The 18,050-nt window shown below is 41.2% G+C and overlaps 1 protein-coding gene across 2 annotated transcripts in view; it reads right to left on the bottom strand.

The window, feature by feature from the left end:
- Positions 1–18,050, bottom strand: part of LYN (LYN proto-oncogene, Src family tyrosine kinase) — an 80,615-nt gene that overhangs the window by 9,958 nt on the left and 52,607 nt on the right. For both annotated transcript variants that reach the window (XM_074987168.1, XM_074987167.1), the window contains exons 9-12: positions 17,373–17,555; positions 16,408–16,484; positions 4,377–4,530; positions 3,002–3,133 (exon numbers count right to left, since the gene is read on the bottom strand). In XM_074987168.1, coding sequence (XP_074843269.1) covers positions 3,002–3,133; positions 4,377–4,530; positions 16,408–16,484; positions 17,373–17,555 — 546 coding nt within the window. The remainder of the gene's footprint in view (positions 1–3,001; positions 3,134–4,376; positions 4,531–16,407; positions 16,485–17,372; positions 17,556–18,050) is intronic.

Here is an 18,050-nt window from a genome sequence, read left to right on the forward strand (position 1 = left end):
CTGTATGTGACATTAGATTTAGTTAGCTAATTGTCAACTATTAATAAAAATGTTTTAAGGTATTCTTATTTAAGCTGAATAATCTATTTATTCATTCCTATTGTAGTAGCCAGGCAAAATGAGTCCCTCTAATTTTGGACATACTTTTCTTCCCGAAGTGTTATGTCTCAGAATCAAACTAACTACTAATTTGCTAAAAACTTTGTTTTCACAGCTGTTTTCTGGCCCCACAATTATTTTGGTGACATGCTGGCTTTTCATATTACATTTTCAGTATAAACAGGAGATTTACATTTGTATGTTAAATTCTTCAAATGAAACAGAGATTATTATATACATGCCATTCTTCAGCTTCTGCAGATGTGAGGTTGAGAAGGCTCTAGGGAGATTCTTAAAACCTTCCAATAAAGTGATGGAAGGGTTGGAATTGTTTTTCCAATCTCTGAATATAAGTAATTCATCACTGACATACATGAATTATCTATGTAGCCCATAGAAATACCTACAAAGAATGATTTTTCCTGCTGGGATGAATTAGACTGCTCTGGGTGTTAGGTATTTTTAAAAATACCTGTTGGGGGAGGATATTGCTCTGACTTTTCCCAAAGGATGTCCTTTCTCTCACTAGTTTAAAATCAAACGTGGTACAAACACTGTGCTGTACTGTCAATATACTCCATATATCTTTTTTGGAATATAGAATAAATGGTAGCAGGGCTACTGTGGAAGTAAAAATGGAAAATAAATATGTTGCAAAACTTTAAAAGGTTATGAGGTTCTCAGTTTTTCTTTTCATATTGCTACACAAACCCAGGCACACCTTTTACAATTCACAATTGTAATTCATCTTATTTGCAAACTTCAGGATATCTAGGATTAGGTTCAACAGATGTCCCTCAAACTGTTGAGTGTTTGGGCTCAGTTATGATAAGCGTGTGTAGCAGACTGCCTCAGGTGTGGAGGGTACAACAAATCCTTCCACCACACACACTTTCTACCGGAGGAAGTGACAGTCATTGATTAACTCACTCCGGTATGTTCAGAGGGCATCTGCTGGGCTTACTACCCATTCTCATATGTAACAAAGCATTTAAACCTGCTTAACTTTAAGCATGTGAACTGTCCCACTTACTTCAATACTTCTTGACTTCACTGGGACTACTCATGTCCTTAAGTGGTTTGCAGGGCGTGGATCAGAGTTTTCAGCACCTCCGTTCACTCTGCTTTTTCCATAGGTGGCTGGTTACAATATGCTCATCAATATTCTAAACTGATTCACCTTCCCTCTCTCTCTCTCATTAGAGGGATAACTAGAAAGTCTGTTTTCTCCTAATAGGGTTGGGGATGGCAGACCAGATCCCACCAATCTAGCTCTGTGGGACTCAGGCCCCCTGCTCTAGCCCTTTCAAGCATGATACAGTCTGGGACACAGAGCTCAAAAGCATTTGTATAGTAGTGCTATCAGAATTTAAGCAGCCAGAGCTGTAGGGACTTAGGAGAATGCATTTCTGGTAACTACTATGCTTGAATGCATGTATGCAGCCCTGATATACCTTAAGAGAGAAGATGGAAGGTCTCTAGGGCTGTGTCTACATGTGCTGTTTCTTCTGGAAGAAGCGGCATGGTAATGAGCTATCTGGAAGATGCTAATGAGGCACAGATGCAAATTTTCCACACCTCATTAGCATATCGGCACATGATTCGGAGTCTGGAAGAAGCTCTTCCAGACTCCAACGTATACACGCAGATGCGCGGCCCATGGGGATCTTCTGGAAGGAAATCCTCCTTCCAAAAGCCCCTTCTTCCTCAAAATTTTGGGGAAGAGAGGGCTTCCAGAAGGAGGGTTTCCTTCCGGAAGATCCCCATAGGCCGCGCCTCTGCACATGTACTATGGAGTCTGGAAGAGCTTCTTCTGGACTCCGAACTAACTGCTGATATGATAATGAGGTGCAGAAAATTTGCATCCAGGCCTCATTCGCATCTTCCGGATAGCTCATTACTGTGCCACTTCTTCCAGAAGAAGCGGCACATGTAGACACAGGCTAGGACTCTTATTTCTCAAAATTATATCAAGTGAAGATGGTGGCTACTCAGGAGCGTGGTTAAACCAATGTTTCTCAACCAGTGGTATAAGTGCCATTCGGGTTACACCAAGGTCTTCCAGGGCATACATCAACTCATCCAGATATTTGCCTAGTTTTATAACATGCAACATAAACACACTAGTAAAGTCAGTACAATCTAAAAGTTCATTCAGACAATGACTTGTTTCTACTGTTTCATATGCTTTAAACTCTGCATACTTACTTGGGTTGTTCTGCAATTTATTGTGACTCATGGAGGTAGGCAGTAGGGAAATGGTCCAGATTTGGGGTCATTTGAGCAACAGGGTCCCTTGACACTGCCCCTTTAAAAACATTAATAAATTCTACAAATTCCTACCAATTTTTTTTGCACCTTGCTGGGGCTCAAACAATGACTCTGCTCATTCCTCAGCTGATCGCATTCCCTCAGCAGTTTGCCTCAGCTAGGCCATAGCATCCACTGCCTCTTTGGGGGAAGCAATACTGAAAACACAGCAGCGGTCAGTGCCTGAGGCCCTTTGAAACTGTCAACAGAGGCCCAGCCAGCGGGGAAGTGCTGGGTGGTGGAGGCTGGCCCTCAGCCCCACCTCTTCTTCCTGAAGCCCGCCTTTTTCCAGGGGCCCAGAGCCAGGCCCGCCTGTGGGTAAGATATTTAAGTTACACATAACTTGCTGATGTAAAGCTGTCAAAGTTGCATGCAGCGTTAGGTGTGTATATAATGGGTGAGAGTTTTCAAATTGCTTTGATATAGCCTGCAGTAAACACACATTAAACCCACAATGGAGCCAGTATTGTCAGACATTAACTTTTTCCTTAGTTAGCTATTTTCTGTGACTCTCTAAACAAAAAAAAACAAAACAAAACAAAGATATCAAAATAGAAATACAACATGATGATATACAAACAAATGTTCATACCTGGATAAGGGATTTTTCCAAAGGTAACAATTTCATACAAAAGAATTCCAAAGGACCACACATCAGATTTAATAGTAAAGGAGCCAAAGTTAATTGCTTCTGGTGCTGTCCATTTAATAGGGAATTTGGCACCTAAAAAAACCACATATTCTCAATCAAATATGTATGTTGCTGGAAATACATAACTATTAACACATCTTAATAGATTTAGCAATTATTTCCATTAAGTATAGGGTAGATGTGAACTTTTTGTAAAAAACAAAAACAAAAAAACCCTGTTTTTAACTTGGAAGATTTAAAATGTATTAGCAGCAATTACTAGAAGTTAGTATCAAATTTATAACATGTAAAAATGTTATATAAGAATTTATAGTTAATACACAATACTGAAAGCTGGCTAATACACCACCATTTCCCTGTCTTTGAAATCCACTCCTCTCGGGCTCTGTTTCCCTCTTTTCTATTGAATGTCTTTTATCTAGTGATTCCATAGTCTCTCACTCTTTTTACCCTAACTTTGACGCCTTGTTCTTTCTGCCTTGTATCTCAGTCTCCTACCATTGTCCTAAGTGATTCCAGTTTCCATCCTGAAGACCTTTCTGTTTTCAGTACTACTTGTGTGAGGATATGTGTATCGGTTCTTTAAAACTGTAGCAAGGAAACAAGGCAGGAACTGGGCAGGAAAACTCCAGGCAGAGGTTCTATAGTGGAGTGGCAAGAGAGAGACAGCCCAGCAAATGGGTCAAACTCTTTAATCAAAAAGTGGTTGTTTTAAATCAAGGGAAAATGCTGTTTATATGTGGAATGGTGACACAGCTAGCTATTTGCCATCTACTGAATCTTTTAAAAACTGTATATTAAATTAGTGCACAAAATTACCAAATAAATTATATAGTACAGAAAACCCTGAACAAACCTCTCTGTATTATCCCAAAATACTAAGCTGTGGAATAAATAATGTTATTCAGCGTATCATTACCTACTGCTTGACTGTGCAAGTGCTATACTATTACCTTAAGTGCAGCATTTGAGGTAGTACCATTACGAGGCCCCTACAGAAATCCCACTTCTCAGGTAGAAGAAAGAATTCAGTTCTCTGGAGAACGTTTTCTTGAGGCACCACTGCTTTGCTAACCCCTTGCCACATATTTTTGATTTATAAAATTTGTTGTGCTGCTGAAAGGAAGGTACAAACTACTTTTCATAAGCTTTCTAGTTTGAACAGAGTAATTTTCAAGTTCAGCTTTGTCATTAGAACATTGCATTTAATACACTCTGCTAGGAGTGTCCCATTTTTATTTTAGACAAAAGTCTAATTCTGGGGCTCTTCACAAAATGAATTTTCCAGAGCTGAAAAATATAAATGGATACATACCTTCCCGGGCTGTGTATTCATTATCTTCAATTACTCTGGCTAGTCCAAAGTCAGCAATTTTGCACATCAATGACTCTGAAACCAAGACATTAGCTGCTCTCAGATCTCTATGAATGTAGTTTTTCCTTTCTATGTAGGCCATTCCCTCTGCAATCTGGAAAACAAGTCGTGTTTTCAGTTTTTGTATTCTTGCAGTACAGGGTAACCTAAGCAACTAAGAGCCCTACTCCTTTACCACAGTCAGTACAGCTTCATTAATTACTATATTATCAAATATGTGTGGAGCACTTTTCAGGTACCTGGGGAGGGGGCAAAGTCCCTACCCTGAAAAACTTTTAGTGCAAGGGCCTGTCCTACAAACCTTCACTCACAATAGACATCACAGTGAATCCAAAAGGACTGCACGAGTAAATAAGAGTTGGCAGGATTGGCCCTCCACATCAAGAGCTACATGTCCCGCCCACCATGTGAGCCTTTTCTTATAAGCCAATGATGTACTGCATCTTCTTTAGACAAGAGTGTGCCGTTTCAGCTGTAAAATAGAATACACTGTCTCATGTTGAACCCAAATAGGATTTTTCCCAGTGTTTGTGATGATCAGAATGTATATTTTACATATATTCATACACATAAAATGAAAGGGGTAGCTGCAATGGCTCGCACTACTGATTGCAGAGAATCTTTTTTGGAGACCTACAGGCTAGCCGTAAATTGGAATACAGGTTGAACCTCTCTAATCCAGCACCCTTGGGACCTGACCAGTGCCGAAGGAGAGAATTTGCCAGACCAAATAAGGTCAATATTCTCTAGCAGTATTATCAACATTTGCATTGGGCAGAGCATTTAAGCATATGCTAGGTCTCATTGAATTCAGTTTAGGCACGTGCTTAAGAGCCTCTCAATCAGGGCCATCATACTAATAAAAGAAATACTAAAATTATGCTGTGCAATTTCTTCCCCAAAAACTCCCTGTCCAAAAACTGGTGATAAATTTACCATGTTCAAATGATAAAATGGAACAGGATTAATTACATAAATAAAAACTTTGCCTGGCTTGCCTATTACCAAGTGTCTCTTTTGATGGGAGATTAGCAAGAAAGTAGACTAGGAAGCGTTCGCAAAACTGCAATTATAAAAACATAAGAACAGCCACACAGGGTCGAATCAAAAGGCCCATCTAGCCCAAAAGCCCATCTTCCAACAGTGGTCAATGTCAGGTGCTTCAGTGGGAACAAGCAGAACCGGTCATCATCAAATGATCCATCCCTGCTTTCCCTTTCTCAGTTTCTGGCAAACACAGGCCAGGAACACCGTTCCTGTCCATTTTGGCTGATAGTCACTGATAGACCTATCCGCCGTGAATTTATTTATTTATTTTTTGACACGTACCATAGTCTTGGCCTTTACACACACTCTGGCATTGAGTTCCACCGGTAGGCTAATACAATAGCTACTAGCAATTTGAACATTTCCAAGAAAATTATCTTCCAGAGAAGCCAGCTAGCTTTGTGCTTACTCTCTTATTTGCTGTATGCATCTGTTCTCACACTAGGAATATTTGGCCAAACCCTGCTCTTACACACCCTAATTTCATAAGTAAGCAAAGAAAAAAAATAGTAATTTTATTTCATAACTGCCAAAATATTTATCACATTTAATTTACACAACCAGAGATGATTTTTCAGCATTTGCCCAGATCATTACTTCATTTTTAAAATGTGTGAAAACACGGGGTGATATACATCTAAATGCATCCCAATTGCTGTACAAGGCAATGAAACTTGTATGCTTGGAAAGCAGCTGCTAAACAAGGACCCTGGTCCCTACAGACTACTGTGCCTTGATATGGCTATTCCAAAACTCCTATGGATGGTATGTTGTAATACTCTTCCTACAGTGTGAGGAAAACACTGCTGTCTGTTCTGTGGATATGCCGGAGTAGGAAGAGAACATAGGGAACTTGTTTCAACCCCTTCCTCCCTTTCATTAGCTGTCCCCTTGCCAGTATGGGAGAAGATAGCACCCGTCTGCGTGTGGTGTGGCTGGCCTTGTACCACTACATATTTACAGGAACTTGCTTCATTTTGCACTAGACAGAACATCCGACTCTAAACTCTTAGAAAAAACCTAAAGATGCTTCCGCTAATGTCATTAAAAAGTCCCCAAAGGGCAAGACAAATGCACTGGCAAGCATTTATGACAGCAACTATACACTCTTTGTTCCTCTTTTTGGGGACAGAAAATGGAAACAACAGCATCCCCACCCCCTGCCATTGTGAGCCTTTTCCTATAAGCCAGTTATGTACTGTGGCTTCTTCAGACAAGAATGTGCCATTTTAGCTGAAAAATAGAAATAAACTCTCTCATGCTGAACCCAAATAGGATATTTATCACTGTTTGTGATGATATATTATATTACATATATTCTGCCTATACATAAAATGAAAGGGGTAGCTGCTATGGCTTGCACTACTGATTGAAGAGAATCTTTTTGGAGACCTACAGGCTAGCCATAAATTGGAATACAGGTTGAAACTCTCTAATCCAGCACCCTTGGGACCTGACCAGTGCCTAAGGAGAGAATTTGCCAGACCAGGGAAGGTCAATATTGTCTAGCAGTATTACAACACTTCCACGACTTACTGGGCTCTGAAAAAACATTTAGGGGTAAATTAGAGCTCAATAACAGCACAGATCACTGACAGCCAGGATTGGTGGCTGTAAGGAAACTTTATGGGACCATGGGAAACTTGGCCATCCCCTTGATAAGTGATCACCCGGCTAACTAAAATCATGCCAGATTATGGATGGTGCCAGATGAGACAGTGCTGGAATAGAGATTCAGCCTGTAGTGAATTCCATTCCATTAGCCCCCACACGTGTTGATGACTGGGGTTTTGTGAGAAAACAGGGAGCAAACTACAACTGAAGCTCATGTTGATTTTATCCCTTTGACAGTAACTCAGCTGAAAGGCAGGAAAGTGCACCAATGTCACTGAAGTAATCAGCTTTCTTATTCCCCAGCACACATTAACAGCAATGGCCAATACTGTGGCATAGTGAACAGGACACAACACTGTGGGATATAGACTGTGATAGTGACTTAATTTCTACATGTCCTCTTGCCCTGTAAAGCTGTAGGAAAGAACTTGAGAGAGAGAGAGAGTGAGAAATACAATAAAACTTTGGGTCAGATACTTTGACAACACCTGAAGATCCGGCCATTGATGTAAAAAAGAACCCATACATTCTGAGCAATTTTGAACTCGAAATTATTCTTTTCCAGTGGTGCTTAAGGGCAATCTCTTGTCTGCACTGAATTATGTGGAAGTTCAAAGATCATGCACAAATCATGCATGCACCAAGGCTCCCTCCTGGCAAGTACTTCCCTCTCCCTCAGCAACACCATTACCCCCAGCTTCCCCAAGGCCTTGCGCTGCTTCTGCGGGTCAACGGAAATACATTTTTATACTCTAATTTAAATGAATTATTACTTGGATTTGTGTATTACTATGGCTAGTAAGGAATCTATTTGTAAAAAAAATTCCCTGAACCTTTTTTGCTGTCTTTTGTTACAAACATAGCAGCTGACGGGTATTTTGAAATAAATTACTAACATAATGGAAATGGGCATTATTACATTGACAAATAAATGTGCGTAATTTTAAAACAGTGTGTGCAGAATTTTTAATTGGTGAAACATTCTTAATTTTTTGGCGCAGAATTCCCCTAGGAGTAGAGAGAGAATGGGAAGAAAGGGAACTAAAAATTGGTTTATACTTTTACACAAGAAAATTGCGCTCAGGTGCAGTGTAAGCCCGTCTGTCGTAGCACTGGCACAGAATTTCAATGACTAAAACAGGAGCTTCCCACAGGCATTATAACAATAATAATCTGTGTTTCACTGACAAGCCATGTGTGTTACACACAAAAGTCAACCCAGGAGCATGAAAAGGAAGAATGAAGCCACTCTTCCCAAACTCACGTAAAGATAGTTTACACACAAAAATCACTACCCAAACAGCTGTTGTTCAGCTACATGCAAACTCTAGGAGAGACTATGAGATTGGTTTTGATTTTACTGCCTATGTGGCAGGTAGGGTTGCCAGTTTTGGTTGGACGTATTCCTGTAGGTTTCATCACAAGAGGTCGTCTTTAATTAAAGATGAAGCTTTCATTCCTGAAGAATCCAGAACAATGGCGCAGGGCTGGCAATCCTCCCTAGGAGATGGAAGACTTCCACACTTTCCACATTTACTGCCGGACTAGATTACTGAACAACTAGAATATTATCTTCCCCCTTTAAATGATTATTGCCAGGCTTCGAGGCCATGTTTTTAAAAATAGCCAATCTGTAAAAACCCCATACACCGTATCAGACTATTCAATAGCCCAGCTTTCCAGAGTGCAACAAACCAGCTTCCCTACACATAGCTACACAGATGAGTACACACTAAACTGGGCTGGCAGCATAGGCGATTACATAGGTTTGGGAGTAAGCATTTCTTTTCCCCTGCTCTGCCACTGATGTTTTGTGACCTCAGACTAACTCAACACTGTAATCTGTGTCTCAGTTCCCTGCTCTGTAAAATTCAGAAGAGGCTTACTTCAGCCCCAGGTGTGTTGTGGTAAATTATTTGGCAAGTGTATGGAGAGGAGCTTCAAAATGAAAAGTGCTATTGCAAGTGCTAAATAAAATGACTGCTGAAAGATAATGGTAGACAAATCAGAGAATACTGAATGGTGTTAGGGCGAATAGGTCATACTTTCCAATCAGTTTCGGCAGCCATTCTAACGGTTTTTGACAAAGTACAAAAGGCAATAGATGGAGATTTCTGATGAACCAATACACAAAACAGGATTTTTCACATTTTTCAGACACAAACACAATTTAGCAAGACCCTAGGCTGGATTAACTTAGTGCACGTATGGCGCAGTCAGTGTCGGGGAGCTCTCCTGCAAAATTCAAGGCTGAAATCAAATGGGGTATACAGGATGAGCCACTGTGCACGATGCTTTTTTCAAGAAAAATATCTGTATCATGAAAGAGTAGTCAAGACTGAAGCATCTCAGAGCCCTGACTGTGCTGTATTTCAAATCACACACAGTCCTTTTAGTTTCCATCCCAGGAAGATGTATAATTTTTTTCACTGTAGGTTTTTTTCCACCCCCCCACTCCAACCTGCGATATGGTTTGCAATGCTGGATGTAACAGGTTAATTTACAGAGTATGCACCCATTCATTAGTGGCACATTACACAAATGCTCCTTTTTATGTTTATTGGCTGAGTATAAAAAAAATGAACTCCTGGTGTTGCCAAATGGTGTTTGACTGGGTTCAGTGCTGTTCCATCTCAAAAGTTCCCCTAAGGCACTGGTGCTTCAGGCTGACTCTCTTAAGGCATGTCAGGTTCATTGCCAGACTACACAAAGGAGCCACATGGCCAGGATTATGCCCAACTGCTTTTGACTGACCTATGGATGAAGTCCCCATTTTGCAGCTGCAGGAACATGAGGTGGTCTTTCAGTGTGAGATATAGCAAGACTCAAAACACTCACCTACAAGATGATAGCTGAGCACCTTAATCACTCAGCCGCAGGACCTACATTGACCTGGATTTCCAGGTGAACTTTCAAGAGGGAGAGTTTAAAGTTCTTTACTAACATTAAAGTTAAGGTTCTTATCCTCAGTTACTGTCAAACTGTGTAGTGTGCAAGTCAGGAATGTGAGTATGTGTGTACAGGGGGCTTAATTGTCCCTTCTACATTGTGCTGACTCTGTAGAGACAGAACAACCAAAGAGTTGCTCTGATTGGCCCTGGCTGTACTAAATGTCAGAAGCCAGATTTGGGAATCAATACTGAACTGACGCATCCCCGCCTTGTTCCCTTACCCCGATGCGTTGCAGCAGGAAGAGGAGTGGCATAAGAGCCATTGCCAGCAGTGCACCAGTAGTGACCACCTTACACGAAAGTCGTACACCAAACTTCAGGGGTGTTACCTTGGTAGCAGCACAGTGCTCAACGATAGTCTACCCCTCTTCAGGAACATATTCCAGGTTTGGTTTTGTTCCAGCTTATTTAAAAGGCCTTATATAATATTTCTTTTTATTCTGTATCCTGTTTATGTCAAAGATGCGAGCAAAAAAAAAAAAGAAATGTGCTGGGCAAGGAAGGCAGCACTGTACTCTTTAAGCTTCATCAGCTCCTTTGTAGTCTAAACAGAGCGAAACACCCACGCAAAACTAAGGAAGGTGAAACAGTCATTTGTTGGGTAATCATTTACCAGCATGTAGTGTTACTCAAAAAACTTAAAAAAAAAGAAGAGGTCTCTAATGTGGGATAAGAATTGTGACAAAATAAATTGCTACTTGTGTCTTTTGATTTATTTTACTCCTGTTGGAAAAAAAGGTTGGAACATTGACCCAAGATTTTTGGGATTCCACATTTGTATCTCTCATGAATGGAATTTGGTTCAGTAAGATACCACGTCACCAATGTGTCTCTGTAATATGCTGGGACTGATACAGCTACAACTACACTCCACAGAGCACTGAATTTGCAGACTTGGAGTGGGTGATTTCAGTAAGACCTGTTTAAAGTATGTGCTTTTCTAAGACTGAATCTGATCGGTTTGAGAACACTACTTTGAGCTTTCAGAATGGGGGACAGAGCAAGTTCAGTGGAATTCTGGTAAAGAGTTATGTAGGCAGTTAAAGATGGATGCAGCATACATATCCAATTAACTAATCACAGTGCATGGTTAAAGGACTTTGGAAACTCAGCAATTGAAGCAGAAGGGATTATAAAGTCAGGTTCATGTGTCAGGTTCAATGACTTTGCAGCAAGAGGTGAGCATAAACATAGGTGAGCTCTGAAATTAGGGAAATTTCAGCACCTGCAATCTTCAGGAGCCCATTAGCTCTGGATCAAAGACGAGATCTACTAATGAAGCAAACAGAGCTTGTTAGCAGTGCCAGGTAAATAGCCGTGCAGGGAGCTATTGCCAGTTGTGTAAGAAGACAGGAGAGCATAAACATTCTGCATGCTGATTAGCGTCAGACTGTTCTATTAACAAGCTCTGCTAGCATGGCTTGCAAAGGAAGCTGGTTTCCACCAGTGCCTTTTCTATAAAAAGGAGCTGGTACTCAGCTGGCTCCCTACCCCACCCCCCCGCAGCTAAGGCTGCTGTGGTGCTGGTACTCAGTACCAGCAAGTACCAGCACAAATAAGGAACTGGTTTCCAAACAGATGAATGGGAACTACAGAGTGTCCAGCACCCTAGAAATGCTCATTCCCATAGTTGCCAAGTGGAAGAGATTACAGGGTGGTGGTACTGCTTATAACTTGTGTCAACTACAAGCACCAGGCAAAGGAAATTATAAAATCAGCTTGCATGTTACTAGCTGTGCAAGACAATAGTGGTGTAACAAGCAGCTAGCAGAGGACTCAGTGAAAGACAATTCAGTTCTGATTTTTGGCTCTCCATTATTATTCCAAATATCTTTTCTGATGTACTCTACGCCTTTGGTGCCAGGTTTTGTCCTGCTGAATTCAAGGGCAAACTGCACCCTATTTGGAGGCTGATGCTTCGCAGCTTCAGTTATAGGTACAAATGCTAAACAGTCGCCTTTACGCTACAAACTCTGGTTGCACAAGCTCAAGGCATTCATCTTTAAAAAGCCCTAACTGGTTTTTTTTTTTACTGGACTCTCGCAAAAGACTAGGCCCTCCCGCCTCCTCTGCTGGGGAGGGAAGGTGCCACTCGGAGCCACCCTCCGGCTGCTGCTACTGACAAGGGAGCTGCTTCCTGCTGCCCACCCATGGGGTTGCTGGGATGTCATTAGTGGCAGCTGGAGCTCAGCTCACAGTGACACCTTCCCTCCCCATCATGGCCTAGTGGTGGTGGCTCCTCCCAGCTCCTCCCCTCACCCACAGCCAGAGGCAGCTCAGCTGTACCCAGCCTCCCTTACAACCCCACCAGAGCCCCTGGGAAAAGAAGAGGGTTGGTGAGCATAGAAAACAGAGGGCACAGCCCCTTAGTTCTGTTTTTAAAAGAATTTGAAAAAACCAAATCCCTATTACTGCCATAGCTATTCCTTTACTGACTGAATTTTTTTCCCAGAATGATTGAATTAAAACTTGCAGGGTTATAAAACCCCCAAAATGGGGCTTGTGATGGGAACACAAGCTCAATTTACACCAAATACTGCTGTAAGAAACCAGCAGGACTGTAGGACTCAGCTAAGTGCTTGGCTTTAAGAGCCATGAAGTGCTGTACCTATTTTTGTACTGTTGGTCACAATGACCACATCCTCTCTCTTTCTTACACCTCCCTATCTGACAGGCTACTTCAGATCACCCAGACCATTCTGCTGGATAAGTCTGCAACACATTAGCAAGGGGAACTGCTGCCTGTTTATTTTCTTCCTGCCGCACCATAGACGCCTGGCTAATTTGTTATTCTGCAATGAGTGCTGGTTCACTTATAAATAGTTTATGTGGACACACGCAACACCAGCGCATAGCTATGTGAGGGTATGCACAAGATAACAGTGCCACCAAAGAGCTGGGTGTTAGTAACAAAACAGAAGCACGATACAACAGCAAATGAACATACAAGCAAAGAGAAAACCTCATGCTACTACTGTTTTTTTTTTTTTATCCCCCGCTGGGAAGCTGAACTAAGCTGACACCCAGCCTGCCAGAGAGGCGTGAATCAGACTGTCACACATAGTTCACATCTGTGTCATCCAAAGCAAAATGTGCTTGTCTTGGCTTAAGCAGATTAATGGGAATTTCCTTTTATTTATTTATGCTGAGACACAGCTTTCCAACTTCTTTTCCCTCAGGATAAGTGTGGAGATATGAACCAATGCTGGAATACACACAGGCCAGGCAAATCCTGAAAAATGTACTAAATGCATTTTTCATACCCCTCCTTTCTTAATCCAGTCTGTGTGCTTGAAAAGTCAGTTTGTACCACTAGATTTACTTACAGCTCTGCTGTGATATTGCCATTATTTAAAGCTGAATATCTTAGGTAACAACAGCTTGAAAATGTAGCTATGGCTACACTAGAAGCATCTGTCACCAGATATTTCTGTTGGAACAGATTTTCCAACAAAACATCTGTCGATAGAGTGCAGCCATATACTAAAGCAGATCAAACGAGCTATCTGCTTTGTTGACAGAGTGGTCGGACTGCTCATCTGCTCTCTCAACAAAACAGCCAACCAGAAGCAGAGTAAGCAGGGCTGCCCAGTGCCCTGGAAGCCCTCTGTGCCGAGAGAAGGTCCCCCAGAGCGTCCACACAGCTTGTTTGTCAACCAAATCTGTCAACAAAGGCATTCCCTCTCATCTAGGAGTAGCAGAAGGTTGTCGGTGGAAGTGCCAAGTTTTGCTGACAGACTGTTGACAAAACGCATTGTGTGTGGACATGCATGAGTTTTGTCGACAAAACTCCAATTTTATTGAAAAAAAAATCATTAAAGTAGATGTAGCCAAAGTGTAGCTCTCCGAGACTCCAAAGAATGCTGAATTTTATTGAAGGACTTTAATCAACCAAGTTAGCAAGGGAAACTGTCCATCATTGTTTCCATCCTCCAGGTACCGATCCCTAGCATACATTTCTCTAGTGCACCGTTTCCCAAAGTGTGGTCCTTACCGGTCCTTAGAAAATATACAAATTTTCTCTATGTACTATTATTACTGTGAATAAATAAAATAGTGAAAATTTCATTCTTTTTTTAGTATGCATTCATATTTTTGGGCTAAAAAAAAAAAGGTGGTACTGAAAAAAAAAACTGGATCCCAACTACACAAAGTTTGGAAAACTCTGCTCTAGTGCTTTGTTCGCTGTTCCACAGTCTAACGCATCTCAGTCTCAAGAGGTTATTCTCCAATATTCAGCCTGAGTTTTCTTTTTTAAAAATGTCATCCTTTCACACCTAGTTCTTTGGTGGGTGGACGTGCGTGTGTGGGTGGGGGTGGGGGTTGGGGCACTGAATCTCAGAGGCCCTGACTTCAATGGGGCTCCAGCTGGGGTGCTGGAGTCAACGCTCGTGAGCTAGTTACAGGATTAAGTCTTCATCCCCACAGTTCTTTTCAGCCTTCAGATATTTGTACAACACAGTTATCATTGTCCCATCACCTCTGTAGTTGTGCACAATTTGCTTTTTAGATAAGGTGACCATCCATCCCATATTGGGTGGGACGGTCCTGTATTTGGGATGCCAAAAAGGCATCCTGACTTATTTTTTAAAAGCGATTCATTGTCCCCTACTTGGCCCCTCCCCCCAGCTGACCTTTTCCACCAGCAGCTGCTGGTGGGAGTTCTCTGAGCCTTAGCCAAGCAGGGGAGCCTGTGTGGGTGCTGTGCCCCTGCAACTTCCCTGGGGCTTGGGGAGCGTCAGTGGCTGCAGATTCCCAGGGGCTCCCAGCACCCTGGGGTTGGGGGGTGGGGGGAAAGGCTCCTGCTTTCCTGTCTTTGGGACAGGGAGATATGGGCACCCTATTGTTAGATCTCCCTCTCCACCCCATACGTCAATTTTTCCAATACCTGAATTGCTGACAAGGTGGTGCCCAGAACTGAACCCAATATTCCAAATAGAAGCTATCCAGGAAATTTCCCTATCCCCAGGAAATCTGGCAGACTGTAAATTCATGTATCTGCATTTGGGTCTCTTTTAGCCTTATCACCTCTCACATTTTCCCTTCTCTCTTGACTATACATATTTTATAAAACATTTTTCCAGTTTTTCATTTTATTATTTTCTACTCACATTTTTTAAATCTTTCTAGGTCCCCTTCTGTTATCTATACAGGTTAAGTATTGATGTATTGCCCATCCCTCAATCAATCATTTTTCCTTGCAACAGTTACTTCCACAGATAATTCAGACAAGCTACCAAATCTGCAGCCACATTGGACCAACAGCTGTGGAGGAAGGCAGTCCCAAACACTGAATCTTAAGCCTGGGGCCTACAATGTCATTGTACCGGCCTGCTTATCCATGGTAAGCCCAATCATATGTACTTATATAATGGCAGTGCTTTTTTTGTACTGGTACTGGGCAGTACTGAGTACCAGCACCATGGCAGCCCCGGAAGCAGGGAGCTGGCTGAGTACAAGGTCCTTCCCCCTCTCCCACCTCACAAAAAAGCACTGTATATTACGACGATTAAACTTTTGATAGTCACCTTTCAGGCATGATCTATATGGTATTTGGTCCTGCCAAGAGGACAGGGAACTGGACTCATTGACCTCTTGAGGTCCCTTCTAGTTCTAGTGTTCTGTGATTCTTTGATTGCCAATACTGGCTTTATTTAATATTTCTGTTCCCTTCCCTCATGCACTATGACAGATCAGAATGGCAAGCTACAAAATAAAAAGAGTCTGTACTAGTCTAACTTGTGAAAACCAATACCCCACTGGAAGCAAACAACTATTGTAATCAGTTACATATGTTAAAACTTTCAAAACCATCAAAATGTCTTAGTAAGATATGTCCCATTGATTTTTCAGTGGGACTTTGACTCAAGACATTTTGGTGCTTTAAAAAATTTTACCCACAATGCACAGGGTAATTCCATGTATCCTCTATACTTGGGGGCTACCAATTGATTAAGGTGTTGGTATTATGAACACATCCTTCCCATGTTTCAGTATACAACAAAATTATTCTAAAATACGTTTGAAAGGGATAGTAATCTATTATTTTTAAGAGGATTTCTTTACCAGCTGCCAGTTGAAGGAAAAATAGAAAAGAATGCATTTATTAGCCCCATTTTAAAGAGTTGCAAATGTGTGTAATACACGGAACTAGTACTACTCCCTTACACGTATCTGCTAGAAATGAAATCAGTCCCCACTCTTGCAAGCCAAAGGGAGATACCATTCAGAAAAAAAAAAAAACACACACATGCAGGCTTCATCATATATGCACATCAGGAAATCTCTTCTATTTTTCTGCCTCCTACAAAAATAGCTTTGAATATTATTTCATCACACTTTATATTAGAACCATTTACCTGGGCTGAGAAGTCAATTAGCTTTGGAAGCAATAATTTACTTCCTTCGTCACTCTTCAGATAATCCAGCAAGCTGCCTGTTTCAGGGCAGAAAGAATAGATCAGCACAGTTCTCAGGTAAAATAAAGTAACAAGTCTATATCCAGCCTCATTACCTTCTGCATTGTTGAACTTCAGTGGTTTAAAGTTTTGTTTTAAACTGGTCATAATCAGTTATACAGTTCATTTATATGGTACAATAGTGCTAGTCCAATATCTGAATGGATCAGCGTTGCAGCTTTCTGTGGTGTAAAAACTAAAAGGTCAAGCATCTTCTGAGTTCAGCATTGTTTTCTTTAGTCTCTGTCTTCATCTGAGGGATCAATTTTTCCCATTTTAAAGAATATCAGCAAATTTGCCTTCAAAGAATCATGCATAATTATCAACCCAGTTCTCAATGGCAAAATTGTTGAGTCTCGAAAAGCATATCTAACTCAAAGGAAGCCAGGCCCTTGGGCAGTAAAACTCATATTATACTTGTTTACACAGGGCTTGATTGTGATTCTGCAACCAGTATTGTGCAGTAATTATTCACAAAAGCCTTGAAGACCTTCCTCTGGGGCCCAGCAATAGGGCTTTTCATGAATTTAACTTCAGGATTGTAACATATGGGTCAAACTGTTCACCCATTCTGGCAGAAAACATGATTATTAAATGAAGAATGCAAAGCCACCAAGCTGTAAGGGATAGGTTTATTATTTCTTCAACTGTATGTTAGAGTTTGAGACATTTCTAAAATGGTGCATCTTAAAACACAACATAAGCATAAGATGAAAACTCTTGTCCCTTCTCGAAGGTGATGCTCAATCATTTCATATAGAAACTACAAAAGAGTGAAATCAACAATTGTTTCTGCCCTTGGCGTGTTACTACAGTTTGATTTGACGTTTCATTAAGATTTGCCCAAAAAGTCCAATAACTCTCACCTTTTGCCATGAATTCAGTTATAATATAAATAGGTTCTTCTTTGGTGACTACGGCATACAACCTCACTAACTTGTCATGCTGAAGTGTTTTCATGAGGTTGGCTTCCTCCAGAAATGCTTGCGTGGACATTGTTCCAGGCTTCAGAGTTTTTACAGCCACTTTTGTAGAATTGTTATAGTAACCTAGAAAGGAAGGGATTATTTTTGCTGAGAAGTCATTCATCACAGCCCACTGACTGTTAGAGAGTTTATAAACCAGGCTGGACTTCACAAATGGTAAAAACTTGGGAACAAGTGTCCAGACACAGCACAGTTAAAATGACTTGTGCTATAATTATATATTTTGAACCTCTCTAGTCCTTTACTCTCTTGTCCAGCAACATCCATAATCTGGCATGATTTTAGTTAGTCAGACGACCACTTATCGTGGGTGTGGCCAAGTTTCCAATGGTCCCATAACGTTTGTTCACAGCCACCAGCCCTGGTTCACAGTGTTTTGTGCTGTTATTTAGCTGTAATTTACCCCTAAATGTCTTCTCAGAGCCCATTAAGCAGTGGAAATGTTGGTAATGTGTTAGACATTACTGACTTCCTGTGTTCCAGCAAATTCTCTTATTTAGTCTGGTCAGGTCAAAAGGTGCTAAACTAGAGAGGTTCAATATTTTGCAACAAGACATA

The sequence above is a fragment of the Carettochelys insculpta genome, chromosome 2 (genome assembly GCF_033958435.1).
Source record: "Carettochelys insculpta isolate YL-2023 chromosome 2, ASM3395843v1, whole genome shotgun sequence".
NCBI classification, from domain to species: domain Eukaryota; kingdom Metazoa; phylum Chordata; order Testudines; family Carettochelyidae; genus Carettochelys; species Carettochelys insculpta.